At 51.9% G+C, this 17,766-nt stretch overlaps 1 protein-coding gene across 1 annotated transcript; it reads left to right on the top strand.

Annotated features, from left to right (window-relative positions):
- Positions 1–346: 346 nt before the first annotated feature.
- On the top strand, positions 347–16,970 carry ASXL1 (ASXL transcriptional regulator 1). The gene is made up of 12 exons (XM_065850151.2): positions 347–475; positions 4,754–4,836; positions 7,018–7,126; positions 8,153–8,273; positions 8,348–8,445; positions 8,750–8,843; positions 9,134–9,286; positions 9,681–9,844; positions 9,926–10,022; positions 10,509–10,614; positions 11,072–11,687; positions 12,384–16,970. The coding sequence occupies exons 1-12, from the start codon at positions 416–418 to the stop codon at positions 15,219–15,221; spliced, it is 4,539 nt and encodes a 1,512-aa protein (XP_065706223.1). The 5' UTR covers positions 347–415; the 3' UTR covers positions 15,222–16,970.
- The last annotated feature ends 796 nt before the right edge of the window (positions 16,971–17,766 follow it).

Here is a 17,766-nt window from a genome sequence, read left to right as displayed (position 1 = left end):
GGCCGTGGCGGGCGCGGCCGCGGGGACTACAACTCCCGGCAGCCCTTGCGGTTTGTTTTGCTTCAAACGGGGCCCAGGCCCGCCGCGCGCCTCACGCGGCCGGCTCCGCCCCTTCGGTCGCGGCGCGCGGGTCCTGCCGTGTCCTGCCGCGGCCACCGTCGCCGAGCCCCGCCCCTTCCCCCCCTGCTCCCGGCCCTTTGACCCCGTTGTTATGTCGGGCCCGAGCCGCCGCCGCCGCCTCCCGTAGCGCCCGGAGCCGCCCCCGCCTCGCGCCCTGCCCGCCCCGCCCCGCGCGCCCGCCGCCCGCCCGCGCGCGCCCGCCCGCCCCGCCCCCGCCGCTGCCCGCCGTTCGCCCGCCCGCCCGCGCGCGCCTAACGGTCTGCGCCCGCCGCGCCGCCGCCCGCGCGGGAGGAGGATGAAGGAGATGAAGCAGCGGAGGAAGAAGGAGCGCACGTGGGCCGAGGCCGCCCGCCTGGTGAGGGGGGGGGCACCGCCGCCGAGGGCCTGGCCCAGGCCCGGGAAGGGGGCTCGGGGGCTCTGTCGGGCCCCGAGGGGCCTCCCCTCGCCCGAGGGCTCCGCTCGTCGCTCGCTGCAGCCCCTCTTTGAGTAACGGGGCCGGCGGCGCCGTCCAGGGGAGGGGGGGGCGGGCGGGCGCTGCGCCCCGGGCGCGCGAACCCATGGCTGGGGCGGGGGGCGGTGTCGCCGGTGCACCGGGTCCTGCGACCGGGGGCTCCTCCCCTGTTGTTTTCCTTCCCGAGGCGGGTGGGAAGGAGAAAGGCCCAGGGCGCTGCGGGGCCGGTGCGAGGGGGCTCCAGGACGGGACCTCCGGGGTCCCCGCGGGCCTTCCCGCCGGACCGGGCTCTCGGGGGTCCCGCAGCCGGACCGGTTCGGTGTTGTTGCCCGGACCGGGGCCGCGCTCGCTGAGCGGGCGGCTCGTTCTGTGCTTTCCAGATGACTTGAGGCTGAGCGGGAGGACCCGGCGGCTTCGGGCGCGGCCTGGCCCGGGCAGCGCTGCCGCTGAACTTTCTCCGTAATGCCCCAAACCGCGGGTTTCGTGCCCCTGCAGCGCCGACAGCACGGGCCGGGCAAGCGGTGTGTTCAGTGGCCGGTCCCGAGCCCGGGGTCCGAACTGCTGCGGTTTGGGCGTTGTTTGGGCACTTTTGGGTTTAGGAGACGTCACTGCAGGTTCGTCTGAGTCTTTTTGTCTTTGGGAGTCTGTTTGTTGAAGGCTCCAGCTCCCAAACCCGCTCTGACGGGGTGTACGTGGGGCTGTTGGACACCACTGGCGTTGGACCATGCAAGGGGAGAAGGTCAGTTTCTCTCCACAAAGTGTTTGAGTCATATCTGCCTTAAACCCCATTTATAAACAGAAGAGGAAAAATAACTTCAGCATCTTTCAGGTAGTGAGTGTGAACTGGTCAGTAGTTTTATTTAACAGGCCCTTTTGGGGGTGTTTGGGCTTGTTACTTGCCATGACCGGCTGGAAAGGGTTCGCTCCCGTTGTCCCCTGCCCAGGAGCTGCTCTCTGCCAGTGACATGGGGATGCAGATCTGTGTAGGTGTGGGAGTGCCTGCGTGCGGAGCCATGGGCACAAACGGATCTCTGCCATTCACTCCCTGGGGTGCTCAACTGGTGAGGACGTGGGTGTATACCCCGTGTAGCGTAGGAACATCCATAGAAAGGGATCTACAGGCTTTGAGGGTGTTTTGTTGCTTAATTTTTTCTTGTGCGTGTGTTTATTTTGGATTTGCCTGGCCAGGCTGTGCCTTGCAGCACACAGACATGCAGAGGAACACTCTGGGTCTGGCTCTGAGGATGTTCGGGAAGAGTCCTGCTGCTCCTTCTGAGTGAGATTTGTTTGGCTGTTGGAGTGTTTTCTTACTGCTTGCCAGGAGGAAACCTAATCAGACAAACATCCATCTTCCAGCAACTTGCATAATCTTTTGTGTGTGAATTATAATATTTTAGATCCATGTGACTTTGCTTGCAAAGCTGGAGAAGGCAGGCACTGGAGAGCTTCACCGCAGGAATCGGGCTCCAGTGCTTCGCTGTGCATTCCTCTCTGGGTCCTGCTCTGTGGGCCAAGCATGTCCAGCAGTGACAGGAACACTTCCCCGGTGGGTGACCTCAGGGCCGGAGGCTGTGCTGGGCACAAAGTCACCTCACTCAAATGTCCTGAGCTCTAACAGGTGAAAAAAATCAGATTTATAGCCTGCCCAAAGCAGCACATGAGACTGTGACTCTAGAGCTGTCTCCTAATGCACCTCCTCACCCTCACGTGGTGGCAAGGGGTCTCCTCACAGTTCCTCTTGCCCGTCTTTGGGCCAGAGCCTCGGGCACAGTGGGTCCGTGAGATGTCTGAGCCTCAGCAGCATCTTACAGCCGTTGATGAACCAGGAATAGAAGGATCTCGTACTAGATTATCCACTTAGAGAGACCTACAGTTGCGTAGCTGCACTCCCAGCTCACAGGACTGATTGTAAAGCCACTAAAAATAGATCTTTATTTAACACTAGTCTTACACATGCTCCCTGTCAAAATGCTTTTAATTTTCCTTTCTGACACCCTCTATTGTGTTTTGTGTTCCTCTCCATGTTTCTCAGAATCACAGGCTAAAGTGCTTTTCAGTGTTGCTGCTCCTACGGAGCTCACGCTATACACATTCCATAAAATAAACCTTTAAATATTCCAGTGAACACCCGGAGCTGTAGGACTGACTATTCAACAAGTGGCATCAGAGCTATATGTCTAGTAAATTAATTGGGGGAGCAATGTGAACTTCCCTGATTAAGGACATAGGAACCCTTGATGATCAGTATTATCAATAGTGGAGGGGAAACCCATCTTTATGGGGTGAGGAGCAGCCAGAGGTGTTTGAGTTGTGGCTCCAGGGGGAGGTTGTGGGGCTGCGGGCACTGTCGGGCTGGGGGACCAGAGCTGCAGGCTGGGCTGTGCAGGGACCAGAGCTGCAGTGCTGGTGAAGCTTCAGATCTGCTTTCCCATCGAATGCTCTGCACACTTCATGTGGCTGTTGATTGGAGATTGTTCCCAGAGCACAGATTCTTTTATCTCTATGTAAATGCCTGCTGGTGTGCAGTTGCTTCCTGTGTCTACCACTCGAGAGAGGTTTTACAAGCTGTAAAGCTTGAGAGCCGGGGTGTTCCGTTTGTGGCTCTGGTGCTGGGCTGGGGGCCGCATGTCCCCATGTCCGCTCTCTGTTCCCTCGGGGTGATGGGCACGAGGAACTCATGGAAATGTCGTAACCTCTGGAGGTTTTCTGATTAGGGAAGGAAAAAACGTGATGGAGTGGTATTGACTCAGAGTTAAAATTGTTTGCTCTCTCTGAATATGGCTTATTACTCTCTTTGATATTTTCTTTAAAATCTTTGTGTTTTCATTGTGTTTTATCTCAGGTTACGTAGTTCTCAGATTTCTGTTCGCAACCAGGTTAGCACCAGTGATCCTTGTGATATTCAGGCACCTGAAAATTACATGTTGAGTGGATATGATTTAAGACATTCCTTTTATCAGAAAATGTAGTTGAAGTGCAGCACTACAGTGACCTGGGCTGGGGTTTTCTTTACCTGTGGAGGTTGGGAGGTGGTTTGGAGATGCCAGTGGAGCCGTGATGACAAACAAACCCGCCATCGTGCATCAGTGCGGCCATTGTGGTGGGAGAATTCACACCAGAAAGTTCCTGGCTGGGTACCCGCTGCTGCTTTTCATGGCTGTGTCCTGTGCCCGTCACCCTGGGGCCAAGTTGGGTTGGTGGGTTTGCGTTCGAGGCAGCATCACCCCCCACAGCACCGAGTGGCCGTGGGGAAATCTGCTCCCGAAGAAGTGTTGGGGTTTGCAGCTGCAGCAGCTCATTTGTGGGCACTGTTTCCTGGTTACGTGGGTCATCTCCTCAGCCACAGAAGTGCCCAGTCGTCTCTTTGAATCCTTCATTTTGGAGCAATAAGTTCCCCAGGCTTTAAAGAAAAATGTAGGAACCTCTTTAGTTCTTCACATACAAGTGGCAATTCTATCTTAATCCAGTATATGAAAGGATGAGTTGTTATTTATTGTATTGCCTTTTTAACATCTGATTTTACTCATTTTCTTCCAAAGGTGAGCAGTCCAAATCCTTTTAGTGTCCCTACCCATATTTTTTTCCACATCCTTTACTGTTATTGTCCTTTTCTAAATTCTGTCCTTCTCTGACAAGAATTCTGACTCTCACCTCTGGTTCCCTTCTTGAGATGGAGCGAAGGTGAAATGAATGCAGTAATCCGAGGAAGGTACGCTATTGAATTACGTAGTCATACAGGAATACTTTGATTTCCAGGAACAATCCTGGGTGCTCTGTAGCAGGTAGGAAGGTGCACGGCAGAGAGCAGGTTCTGCTCCGTTGCAGGTCTCTGACCCTGCACTCTTTGGACAGTCGCGTGTGGCAGCAGCTCGTCCAGCACGTAGTGACGTCTGGGGAGAAGCTTCCGCTGGTTTCACGTGACGGGGTCAAGGCCAAATTCTGCTGCTTTTTCTCTCCTTCATGCTGGTATTTCAGTTAATTAGGGACCAGATTAAGGTCAGCCTTTTGTGGTGCTCACCATGATAGAGTCTTGAGGGAGCCTGAAATTATTGGTGTGTGTCTTTTGCAGATGAATGAGGTTTTAAGAGGCGTATTATTGGATCTGAACCACGTTTTATGGAGTTAGTTCTGTGAATGTGGAAGCAAATTCTGGAATGACACGTGGTCTTTCTGTCTTTTCAGGTTCTGGAAAATTACTCTGATGCTCCTATGACCCCAAAACAGATTCTACAGGTCATAGAGGCTGAAGGACTGAAGGAAATGAGGTTAGTATTGATGATTTTGTCTCAAACGTAGTGGGGAGAGGCTACACATGGAGGGTTGTGTTGCTTTGTGCATTTCTGCCTCATCTCCAGCCCACTTCTCTTCTTCCTTTTTTCTCTTCCCAGCACAGTCATGTCAGATGACTGTATAGACATCCACGTACAAGTTGTATTGTTTGGGTTTTTTTCTTTGACAATAACTGGAAGCTGTTCCTGGATTTTTTTAATAATGTCCAGAGTCCCCTTCACGCACCTATTGTAGGATAAATGCCTGTTGCAGATCAGAACCCTGCTTTGCATTGTACTCACCGTTTGTGTGGTTCTCTCATAAGTAGCTCCCAGTACGTTTTGGTATTATGACTCAGTTTGAGAACAGTCTTAAGTTTTGCCTCCTCTGATGCTTCATTTCTAGAGCAGACATTATGTTGTAGGACACTCAAGAAAAATTCTTCTTTATTTTCTATGACTCTAGTGGCTTCTGCTCAGAGTTTTGAGCACCGTGATAGCGCAGCTCATGCTGTTGTGGCTTTTGACATTATACAGAGGAGATGCCCATCTCATCGTGGGCCTCGTGTTGAAAAGCATGCGCTACGGAGCTCGGGAAACTGCAAGAGTGGGAGACTTTTCCTTGGTTAAGTTGCTGTGAAGTTCCATCTGTTTCTGTGACAGTAGTAGAGGAGAAATACAGCGTCTTGCAGATCAAAGAAAGTAGGTAACTGTGATAGTCCAAGTGCCTCAGTTAGTGGTAATAAAAGGAAAATGTGACTCCCAAAGCCAGCAAAGGCCGGTGCCTTTTGGCTGCTGCACGTTGAGGGACTTGGGGGAATCAGGCACGTGGACTCTTCCCAGTCTGCTGCCCTCACCTTGGCTTTCAATCAGGACCTTCACATGTCTTTGTTTTAATCAATATTCTGCGCTTTCTGACATCAGTCCTTGCCCTTAAGGAGCCGGTTGAGGATGTTTGTGCCCGGGCTGTGCTCTGCTCAAGGGCCCCGTGTGGCTCTTCTCATACAGACAAATTATCTCAGTGCGCTATCAGGTTTGACAAGTGACCTCTCACAGTTTGTAACTAAAGACCAGACTTTGAAACACATGTCAAATTAAATTTCACAAAACTAAATCATCCTCTAAAAGCCGGTGTTTTCCCTTGGAATATCTGCTTTTCCTTCCCTGGTCATTAGTTCTCTGCTTTAAGAAAAACTGTTTTCTTCAGAGCATAATTGTTCACAGAATAAAGGTGGTGATCCCGCCAAGCTCCATATGCCACGGACTTTTAAAACTGTTTAGGTTTGTTCATAATTTCGTAGAAAACTGTTTGTTTAGCCACCTAAGGCAGTGTCCCCTGTGGCTGGTTCATGTACCCAGAGCGTTCTGTCCAACACGGACGGGAAAATGCTGTTAATAGGACAGAGGCTGTAAATTGTTTTGTGGTATCTGAAAGTGACATGGGGATTTTGTCTGTTACTGAGGCTTGTGAAGAAACAGCCGAAAAACAAACGCATTCAGGGTGGAAACAGAAATCGTTCTAAGTTTTCGATTTGAGAGTGATTTTCTTGGAAATATTTTGTCTCAGCCCAGCTTTCAGTTTCGCTTTTAATAATAATGAAATCGATACTGCGTTAATGTCTCTTCCAGGTAACTTTCTGCATGTACGTGTGTGATGTAACGGAAAACACGAGATTACGTGGCACAGAAATTCCATCAGTGTGAGCGTAGGATGGTTGATTTAACCAGGGAGTTATGCAGGACTTGACAAATTAGTGCGTCAGACCTTTCATATCTGTTTCTGCTGGTGCACTTTTGTCTGCGACGTGTCAGAGGAGGCATTCCAGAAACACATATGTGTACAGTGCTGGTTTTGTTTACAAAATGAATCTGGGCTTTTTTGTAAAATCAATCCAACTCTGAAAGTTTCAAGCAGAGAAAGGGAGGAAACAGGTAAAAGAATTAGAAATGCCTAAAAATGGCTGAGAGTAACTTCAAAACCAGCATATTTCCTGCTTTCTGCCACTGCTTTGCTGGGATGTGCCAAGGCTGACGTGCAGGTCACAAAGGAAAGTGGTGACACCGTTCTGACTGACGTGCCTGTCCTGGGAGGTTCACAAGCGTCATCGCCGTTCTTCAATGGATCTTCAGACTGTTTTGTCGGTAAGTCCGTTCCTGACCTGGCTTTTCTCCCTGCAGCGGCACGTCTCCGCTGGCCTGCCTCAACGCCATGCTGCACTCCAACTCCCGCGGTGGGGACGGGCTCTTCTACAAGCTGCCGGGGCGCATCAGCCTCTTCACGCTGAAGGTACCAATGGGTTCAGCCGGCACTGGGCACCGGGAGCTGCACCTGAGCTTGTGGGAAAGGGTGTCTGCAGTTCATTGTTTCAGTAGAGATGGGACCTTTCTGCTCTATTCAGTCATATATGATAAATTCCTTTTTAAAACCCTTATTTGTTGAATTCCATGAGCAAGATAAATCCTTTTATTCCAGTACTTGGTGTCCAACTCGGGTGGCTGCTTATCCCACCAGTTCCATTCGCTCCTTTTCTGCAACCGCAGCCACCCAGAAAATTGAATTGGTCCTAGAGCTTGTAGCTACAAGTAAAATCTTGATAGGAAAATGTATAGTCATTCTTCTGATGGTTTGTTTTGTGTTCCGCTGCATTCTCTGTATATTTAGCATCACCATTTTCCTCAGATCTTGAGGTGTCTCTGGAACATTTTTTATTTTTAGTTTATTGTCCCAGTAATCTTGCGATGTTGAAAATGGGTCTGGTCTTAGGCTTTGCTTCTGCATTGTTTTGTACTGTTGGATTCCCTGATAAGTATCAGCTTGATAGACAACAGGTATCTCAGCTATTTATTCGAATCTGTTTTCCTGCTATCTGAAGATTTTGTTAAATTGCCATATTTTGCTGAAAACAGATGGAATTGAAATGGCTTTGATTATACAAGTAGTAAACACACCTCCTAAGCTTACTGTCTCAGCGGTTGGCTACTCTGACGCTGCCTGTTCTTTTGCAGGAAGAATGAGATGTTTGTCTTTATTAAAAGCTGTCTGGGTGCAGAAAAGTGGGACAAATTATTAACTTGATGTATTTTGGATATGTTTGAGTTACGCATCTAGGAGGTACACTAATAGTTTAGATTACTTCTATTCCAGTACGAGCCCAAATATATTTAAAAACATCATTTCTGCGTCAAGGATTAAAATAGGGAAGATGGAAAAAAATTAAGCTTAGGAAGTCTGTCCCCTGAAGCGCCCGTTCGCGCGGGTTTGTGGCGCGGGGAGGGAGGGAGGGCTGTGCCACCCGCTCTGTTTGCCCTGCAGAAGGATGCGCTGCAGTGGTCTCGGAACCTGTCAGTGCCCGAAGGGGAGGAGCTGGAGGACACGGCAGACGCAGAAAGTTCTGAGTCCAATGAAGCGAGCACTGTGAGCGGCGATAACGACGGTGAGTGTCTGACGCCGTTCGTCCCAAACCACGGGAGCTGCTGCGGTGTCTGACCGAGCGCCCGTCTCTTGCAGTGTCTCTGGATGAAACGTCCTCCAACGCCTCGTGCTCCACCGAGCCACAGAGCAAGGGACCCAGCGCTGCCAGGGAGAGCTGCAGAGCTGCCGCCCAGGTAGGAAAATGGGGCTGATGGGAAGGACAAAGCCTCTTGGGGAATTTTCATTACTGATAGCGGGGTGAGCGTGACAGCAACCAGCTTAGCTGCCTCAGATGGGGCTGACTCCTTGGGATCAGAGGCAGGAAGGGAATTTTGAATTCTCTGCTATTCCTGTGGAATTATTATATGTAATGACACCTGAAGAGTTGCCCAGGACCTGGGTAGTTCTTTAACTGGGAAACATGCTGCTTAAAAGATTGTTTTACCCCTCCATAAGTCTGTTTCTTTGTTTTGTTTTTGGTTCCTTTCTGGACCTCAGACAAGCAAACAAAAGAAGAAACCTGGTGTGATGCTGCCCCGCGTTGTCCTCACGCCGCTGAAGGTCAACGGGGCGCACGTGGAGTCTGCCTCAGGTAAGCGTCACGGCTGCTGCGGTGGGTTCGGAACCACTGCATAGGTGGCTTTTCAGCAGCAGTCTCTAGTTATCTATAGCTTTGCCTGGGGACTTTTTCAGCACTTGGTGAGAATCGTGTGACTGTGGAGAGTTGTGTGTATGTTTATGTCCATCAAAACAGCTGGTAACTGGGCAATACCCTGTAACAGTGGACCTGGTATTAGAAGATAATTCTTGTATGTTAAACCACTCTACGAGTTGGGCTTCTGCTGTTCTTTGCATATATTTATGAAGTTATTTTGTCTTTAGGCTTCCCAGGGAGGCACGTGGATGGGGAAAGCAGCAGCACGTCCAGCAGCAGCAGCAGCTCCTTGGCGCTGTGCAAAGCCACCCTGCGCAGCAGGACGGAAATCAATAGGGATCCTCCGCAGCTGCTCAGGGGCATCCGGAAGCCCACAGCTGGTAGGTGCTTCTGATTAAAGTTGGAAGAGTAGTTGACCAGAAAAGCACGCAACAGGGAAGCCCGTGTGTGTCTGAGAAAAGAACTCCAGGGTTCCCTTCCTTGGGAAGGAGGTGATGACCTCGAGGCCAGGCCGTCCCTCCTGAACAGTTGTTTAAAAGTTTGTCTACTCTGAAGGGAAGCATTGAGAATTGTACCTGAATGTGACAGATGTGTGACCACATATCAAAATTCCAGATGCACGTCTGTAAATTGGTGTGTTTGAGAGTCTCTCTCCGTACTTGACGTGGATCTTGCTGCTTTTGCTGTAGTAGTTTGACATGAAGTTCTTGCCTGTAATGCTGAAATACCTTTATCCAACAATGTTTATTTTATTTGCCTGTCCTTAAACTACAGGGCAAATGAAACGCAACAGGGGTGAGGATATCGACTTCGAAACCCCTGGTTCCATTCTTGTCAACACAAACCTGCGGGCGCTGATCAACTCCAGAACGTTCAACGCGCTCCCGTCGCACTTCCAGCAGCAGCTGCTGTACCTCCTCCCCGAGGTGGACAGACAGGTACGGGGGCAGCGTGGGGCTTCCATTTGCCGCGTTGGGTCTCGGGACGGCTGCAGCGAGTGCTTCTGTTTGTCTGGGTAGGTTGGGGCCGACGGGCTGATGCGGCTCAGTGGCAGTGCTCTGAACAACGAGTTCTTCACCCATGCGGCGCAGAGCTGGAGGGAGCGGCTGGCTGACGGTGAGTGGGCTCCCTGCGCTGGGCAGCTGGAGAAGAGGTGCTCATTTTATGGGTTTGGTTTGGTTTTCTTTTATGGTTAATGAGCAGGAATTTAGTCCAGCTTTGCAGTGCATCTGGCTATACTGCTTACAACTTTTCTTCTTTTTTTCTTTAAAACCAAATATGCATTTTCCTTTGGTGTCATGGGGCCTTCGGAACGAAGTCGTGGAGGTGTAAAGTAGTGCCAGATTTACCTTTCCTTAAATGGTGGCTTGTGTCTGGTGAAATGCTGTGGGGTCTTTTTTCAGTCTTGCTTGGGGCTGTGTGGCCATCGATTGCCCTTAAGAAGTTGGATGGCATGTGGATGCATAGCAGGGTAGAGAGCAGGATGACAACAGGAAATCTGTCCTTTGTGTGCATAGTTACTGTGCTGTTAAAACACAAAAGGCTGCATTTGCAGAGTCAGTTTTGCTTGGAACTGAATTTCAGTCTCTTGCTCCCGTGTAGGTGAATTCACCCATGAGATGCAAGTTCGAATTCGGCAGGAGATGGAAAAGGAAAAGAGAGTGGAGCAATGGAAAGAGAAGTTCTTTGAGGACTACTATGGACAAAAGTGAGAAACTTTACCTCATCTGTCCTCTTCTATCGATGTTTATGCAGGTGGCAGAGTGTGTTTGCTGATACCTGAGAAGTTGCAGCAGAAACTCCTGGAAAAATACAGGTTGTGGGTGGAGCGCTCAGACTGTTGCTCCAGGGAAATCCTGAGTGGAACTGCCCAGCTCACAGCAGAATTCTGTATCCATTTTGTTTCCAAGACAAGTTGATGTTACTCATTTTCCATCACAAATCTTTACATGTTCTTATTTTTCTCAATCCCTGTGATAGTAACACGGGATAGCAAATGTACAGGTTCTCATTGCAGATGGATTTAATGAGGTTTTAATGAGTCTCCGCTTTGTAACCTGTACTTTACTATGTAGAGTGACGACAGTACAGCTGTCAGTGAAAGATGAAATGTGTGAATTAGGATGGGCTTGAACTTTTAGCTGGTTTTTATGTTTGCCTTATAGGTTGGGCTTGACCCAAGAGGAATCCCAGGAGCAAAATTCGGTGCAAGAAGACGCTGAGAACAGGACAGGCCCGGCTGGTAAAGGAGAAGCGCGGGTGCCGCGCGCTCCGGCCACGCGGCAGAGGGACGGGCGCTTCAAGAAACGCTCCCGCGCCGACCTGCGCTGCAGAGCCCGGAGGAGCCTCTACAAACCGCGTGAGCCCGAGCAACCGGAGGCTTCCAAAGAGACCGCTGCTGTGGGACCAGACTCCTCGCTCCACAAAGAGACACAGCCTGAGGTAGAACTGAAGAAGGATGATCTGATGAGCCCTTCGGCTGCCGGACTGAAGCCAGAGAGCTCAGAATCGCACCTCTCTCCGGAGACTTCTGCGTTACACAGTAAATCGGAAGATGTGTCGTTGGCAGCCACAAACAGGATTCCCGGGTTGCCCCAGGAGAACTCGGCGCGGGAGCCCAAGGAGCAGAAGAGGAGATGCTTTGAGGAGGCTGCCTCTGCGTCCTTTCCCGAAAAGAAGCCCCGGCTTGAAGATCGTCAGTCCTTTCGTAACACAATTGAAAGTGTTCACCCAGAAAAGCCACAGCCTACTAAAGAGGAGCCAAAAGTCCCACCCATCCGGGTAGGAAAGAGAATTGGAACTACTTGCTGTATCAGGGCTGTTGTGATCAGTAGCATCCAAACATTATTACAGTGTCAAGTGTTGTGGTGTTCAGAGCAGAAGTGGGAGGGTTCCATTGGCAGAGCTGGTGCCACCGCTCACTGTCTTAGGCAGAGAACGGAAAATCATTCCAAGGTCTTTGCACGAGAGCACAGAGTAACCTTGACCTTACCCTCTGAGTTTGCGTCACTTCTGTGCATACAGAAATCACCTTTCCTGAAACTAACTGACTTGTTGCAGAAGAGACGTTTAAGTCATATACTTTATGCTGTGTACTGTCTCAGTTCCTTTCCTTTTGGGCAGAGTCTTAGTTATTCCTTCTCATTTTTCCCATTTGGCTGGAGGTGTCCATCCTGGTAGCTTCAGGGTAGTCAAGACCATTTTGGTTTCTGAAGATCTGAATACAAATTGCTTACTTCATATTTCTCAGCCGGCTCTGGTAAAATGATACTAATATTAACTAAGCTTTACATGTCACATGACAGAGCACACAAGCAGAGGTTACGGGGAGCATGCTGCTGCTCTGCCAAAATCAGTTTCTAAGTTGGAATTTCAATTTTTTATTGAATTCTTGTGATGAGCAGATGCTGATAAAATGCATTTCACTGTCTGAAAATGCTCAGGTGTCAGATCTAAATGCTTTTCCCTTTCTTTCAGATTCAACTTTCACGTATTAAACCACCCTGGGTGGTTAAAGGTCAGCCCGCTTACCAGATTTGCCCCCGGATCATCCCCAGCGCGGAGCCCTCCAACCGCGGCCGCGCCGGGCCCCGCACCCTCGCCGACATCAAGGCCCGCGCACTGCAGGCCCGAGCCCAGCGCGGAGCCGCCGCCATTGGAGGCGGGGGTGGCCCCGGTGGGGGGAGAAGCGCCGACGAGGGAGGCGGAGGAGACCCCAGCAGCCGCTCAGAGCGCCGCAGATCCCGCAGAACTCGCGGAAAGTGCTCGGCAGATCTACAACGAGCACAATTACTGTCGTCTCTCCGTCTGAGTGAGGAGGAGGCTGGTGCTGAGGTGGCTGCGCCAGAGGCTGCCACAAATTCCTTCCTGTCTTCAAGACAAGGCCCCTTGTCCTCAAAGCCGGAGGGAAGGGGTGACCTGGGACACGCCACAGGCACCGACTCGGGGGAGGCTTGGCCTGGTGATGGGTCACCCCAAAGGCAGCTCTGTGGTGCTTTGGCTGGGTCATCCTTGGACAGTGCAACCTGCCAGAGGCAGGAGAGCCCCGAGCAGCTCCTTGCTGACCCAAGGACTGAAACCCCGGCTTGTGTTGCGTCCCAGGAGAGGCAAAGTGCAAAGCTGAAGCACGTGTTTCCCCCAGTGAACGGCCTGTCAAGTTCCCAGGGAGCTGGGATGGCTCCTGCGGGAGATGTGCTTCTGTCGGGACTCAGAGATGTTGGTGCTCCTGCCGTGCGGTTGGATTATCCTTCTGACGTAAAGGAAAATTCCTCCAGTTGTCCTGTTTTTCTGCCAGAAACGTCATCGGGTGATAAAGAATGCTGTGAGCCAGAAACAGTGACTACATTTAGATTCAATGGCTCCGAAACATTTGTGGAAAAACGTGTTGCTGATGGTGGTAACTCCAAAGCACCGGCTGTGGGAGCGGAGGACGCGGCTCCTGCGCTGGGCGGCTCCTCACGCCCGCGGGCAGAGAGGGACTGTGATGGTGAACTGAGCGATGAAGAACAGAACACAGAGTCTGTGGTGAGACCCTCTCCACAGGATGACTTCATTGCTCAGAACAGCATAGATACCTCTGAAAAAGTTGTGCAGCTGGGGGAGAGGTGCCCCAGAACAGAGCCAGAAAACACACAGCAACCTCTGAGAGAGACTCAGGAGTTCAAGACGAGTGGAGATGATGATGTACAGAGTACGCACGGCGAAACAACTGATACTGCGTCAGATTTTGAAGGTGACGTAGCTGATGAGAATGCAGAGATGGATCTGTGTTTCAGGAGTGTCACCTGCAGGGAGGTGGTGGGGACAGATCCCTCTCCCAGCAGTGCTGGGGGAGGTGACAGGGTCGGATCACAGCCGGTGGTGGCAGCGGAGGGTCTGGCCCATGGTGTGGATGTCCCCATGGTGCTGAGCTCTGCAGCTCCTGCCCTGTCACCTCAGGAGTGCTCTGCCCGGTCCGTGTCCGCCGCAGAAGCCACCAGCCCGCTGGTGACACAGCTGCTTAAGGGAGCCCTCCCGCTGAGAGAAGTTCTCACCGTCTCCCACACCAACATCAGGCTGGAGGTGACACAGCCCCTGCGGGACATGTGGTCAGAAAGCCACGCTCTGCAAATGGAGAGAGGCAACAGTGGCTATTTTGGCAAAGAATCTTCTCCAGATGTAGGAATAAAGTCGAGTGCCCTGAGCAGGCGCAATGACTCCCACGCAATGACATCCTCTGCAGATCCCCAGGACAAGAAGTGTGGAGCAGGAGCAGAGGGTGCAGAGGATCCATCCCTTCCAGAAAAACATTCCAAAGTTGGCTTGACTTTAAGCTGCCCTGACCAAGTGGCCAATGTGGCAAGTGCCTCTCGGGAGCCTGAAGATACGGGCCCTCAGGAAAGAACATTTACTTCCTGTAGCTTGGATGAGCAAAAGGAGCTGCCCAAGGTCCATCGGGTGCCACAGCACAACCCGTTGTCAAGCGTCATCACAAATACAAGTCCGGAGAAGCTGAAGGCCTCTGCAGAACCTCGGTTTTTATCTCCAGCTGTAAATTCTCTTGGTACAAAGCAGACAGGAGGTACATCAGTCAATAAAACCGATGTTGGAGCTCAAGGCAAGAAGCTCTTTGGTTCTGGTTTCCCCTGCGGTGCTGCTGTGAGGCCGCAGCAGCCCAGGGCTCCCGATCATGGTTCAGCCGTGGGAACCTCGTCCCCCAGCAAACAGGTTCCTCTGGCCAAGAGCTGCGCGCTGGGGGAAGGAGCCCCCGCTGGCAGGGGAGGGGGCGCTCCCAGGCAGCACCCCGGCACCCCGGGAGGGGTCAGAGACGAGAACGTGTTGGCGTGTGGCAGCCCCGCGAAGAACAGGAACGATGCACGAACCCCCGCGGAGCCGAGCGAGCATCCGCAGAGTGTCCCGCTGGGTATGGACTTGCCGTTTTTGAAGTTGTCAAGGGAAGTGGGAAAAGGACACAATCAGCCTTTGGAGCCTTCGTCCATTCCCTCTCAGCTCAATATCAAGCAAGCATTTTATGGGAAGCTTTCTAAGCTGCAGCTGAATTCCACCAGCTTTAATTATTCATCCAGCACTCCGGCTTTTCCCAGAAGCCTTGCTGGGAGCGTGGTGCAGCTGACCCACAAAGCGAACTTTGCTGCGAACCACAGCACGGCCCTTTCTGTGCAGATGTTTGCCGACAGCGGCAGCGTTGATGAGATCTCGTTCAAGTGCTCGTGCAGCCTTAAAGCCATGATCATGTGTAAGGGCTGCGGGGCCTTTTGTCACGACGACTGTATAGGACCCTCTAAGCTTTGTGTATTGTGCCTTGTGGTGAGATAATAAATTATGGCCATGGGACAGGTTGTATATTCAGTGTGTGTATCTTGACAACGACTGATCCTAAAGCCTGTACACAAAATACTATTCTGTTTATAGTAGAAATGCCGTTACACTTTGGTTTGGTGAGGAAAGCTGACTCGCCTTCCCACTACAATCGACAGCAAACCCTCCGAGCTGGAGCGACCCTTCTGCCTGTGCTGCCCTGGAAACACCAACTGCTCCGCTGCACGAGCTGAGGCCCAAGCGAGAGCCCGTGTGCTGTGGCGACCCGTGGACCCTCTGCCGGGGAATCTTTCCATCCACAGGAATGGGAACGGTGTTTTCTATTTCAGGGCTGTGCTGGTGAGGCCCTACAGTCTTCCACTCTCCCCTTTGCCATCTCCATCCTCAGCCACTGTGCAGGAGGTGCAAGCGGGGTCTGCTCTGCAGGGACAGTTCTGCTCAGGGTTGGATGCTGCAGGATGCACAGCGGTGGTCCAGCCCTATAGAATGACCATATATTGGGTGGAGCCAACGTGCAGGATGCCAGAAGAGTTAAAAGTGGCAGGTGGCAAGCAAGTGGCTTTTGCTGGGCTGCAGGACGACGTGTGGCTCAGGAACTCTGCCTGGCTGAGCTCCGCGACCGTCAGTCCCTCTGTGGGCTGACTCACCACAGACTGGTGTGAAAATGGTGTGAGTGGAGGTTCCTGGTGCTGTTTGTATCCGGCGCTCTGTGTCACAGCCCCACAGTGAGGACCTGGACGTGACACCGTCTGCCCATGTGCGTCTCCGTGACCATTGCCCAACAGTTAAAACAGTGTTTTCTCCTTTTTTATATTTTCATTCTTGGATGTATAAAGTGAATTATTTGGCTCCTGTAAGTATCCTCTATGCATCTGTTTGATCATGTATTTATATGTTGTACACAGTACTGGCCAACTCTGTAAATGGTTGTAATGTACATAGAACATAAAGGGTTCTTTTTTTTTCCCTTGGATTTCCAGGCTCTCCAGCAGTATTGCATTAAAGTGGTGTTAGTTATTAACCTGCAGCTGCAGTCGGAGCCGCTCTCTTCTGTCCTGCCTGACGGAGGCTCCATGTGCAACGGTGTCTCTGTTCCCACCGCCCTGCAGGGACAGACTGACACGGGGACAGACTGACGGGGACAGACCGTGAGGGGCAGGTGCTGTGGGGTTCACAGAGTTGGGTTTAGGTCCCTGCTCCCTCCCCAAAGCCGTTGCCACCAATGTCCATCACGGCCAGAGCTGCGGTGCCTGGTGCTGAACGTCCTTGTGCATCTGCAGGTTGAGGCCAAATGCTGACTCCATGCTGGAGCAATTGCTCACCAAGAAGGAATTGCTTCAGCGAGGGGACAAGTCAGCTGTTTTATTTAAGGCAGTAGCAAGAGTTGTAGGGGGTTTATTATCTGTATTTTTTCTTCTCTCTTTTCTAGCTCTATCCTACCTCCCTTGACCATGCACTTTTTTTTAACCATACCCATCCCTATTTGTGATTCAAGCCTGAGGGATGCAGCAAGTTTAGTCTCTGAAATGGTTTATCCTTAATGCATCCGCCAGCCTCATATTGCGGGAATGAGAGACACCGATGCGTGCCGGGGCCGGGACCGCCACGGTGGGACTGTGGGATCCTGTGAACCGAAGCGGGAGTGGAACTGGGGCTGGAGCTGCATCCTCGGGGCTGTGGGCAGAGCCTGGGGGCCGCTCGGGTGCGTCCCTTGTGCTATTGGAAAAATAAACACGCTGTAAAATCCCCGTTTGTGGCTTCAATCCTCTTTTTCTGAAGTCATCCTCTGCTCTCTAAGGCAGCATTGCTTTTCCTTTCCTCTTTCTTAACTGGCAGCGTTGCAGAGCTCCGCTCTGGTTATTAAAATGTGGCAGGGGCTGTGTTGCTCATTTGGCTTCGTTAAATGGGTTTTTAAACCCTCGTGGGTACCTGAGGTCAGTGTGCACGCTGCGGAGCCCCCAGGTACCCCGAGGGCTGTGGGACCCCGTGGCGACGGGGACAGACTGGCCCAGTGTCACCAGGCAGGTCCTGCTGCTGCTGCGATGCAGCTTTATGTGACTGTCTGACCCAACTGTTGGGAAAACGGATCTAAAAATGTTTTGCAAGGAGCAGAACAATGTGATACCGATTATACTGTTGTGAACTGACTTTATTGCTGCATCGTTTCGTATAGGTGGTAAGAAAACAATCACATGAATTATGTTACTCGTTGGGTTCTGGTCTCATCACGCAGATCTTTGCAGGCAGATGGGACCTCCCGGGCCTGGGCAGCGGGGCTGGGGCTGCTCGGATCTCTCCAGTGATATCTTGCTCGCGGTCTGTTTTGCTGCAGAGCGGCGGGGCCAGGGCCGATCTCCCGTCCTCCCAGCTCCTCGTGTCACCGGTGGGGTTGGGGCTGCAGCCCGGCTGTTCAGTGCCCCCACTCTGGAGACGTGAAGGGGCTGAGCTGAGCTGAGCATTGCAGTGTGGGGCAGAGAAACCTCTGTCCCGAGCGTGGGAGGTTTACGATTTAAGCTCTGCCCAGTGGTTGAAGATACCCACA

Source organism: Patagioenas fasciata, chromosome 16 (genome assembly GCF_037038585.1).
Source record: "Patagioenas fasciata isolate bPatFas1 chromosome 16, bPatFas1.hap1, whole genome shotgun sequence".
Lineage (NCBI taxonomy): Eukaryota > Metazoa > Chordata > Aves > Columbiformes > Columbidae > Patagioenas > Patagioenas fasciata.
Note: the sequence above shows the minus strand (reverse complement) of the source record. Positions and strands in the feature narration are given on the sequence as shown.

Coding starts and splice junctions, on each gene's coding strand:
- ASXL1 (XM_065850151.2), top strand. CDS start 416: ATGAAGGAGATGAAGCAGCGGAGGAAGAAGGAGCGCACGTGGGCCGAG. Junction 476..4,753: donor GGGCCGAGGCCGCCCGCCTG/GTGAGGGGGGGG, acceptor CTGTCTTTTCAG/GTTCTGGAAAATTACTCTGA. Junction 9,845..9,925: donor TCCCCGAGGTGGACAGACAG/GTACGGGGGCAG, acceptor TTGTCTGGGTAG/GTTGGGGCCGACGGGCTGAT.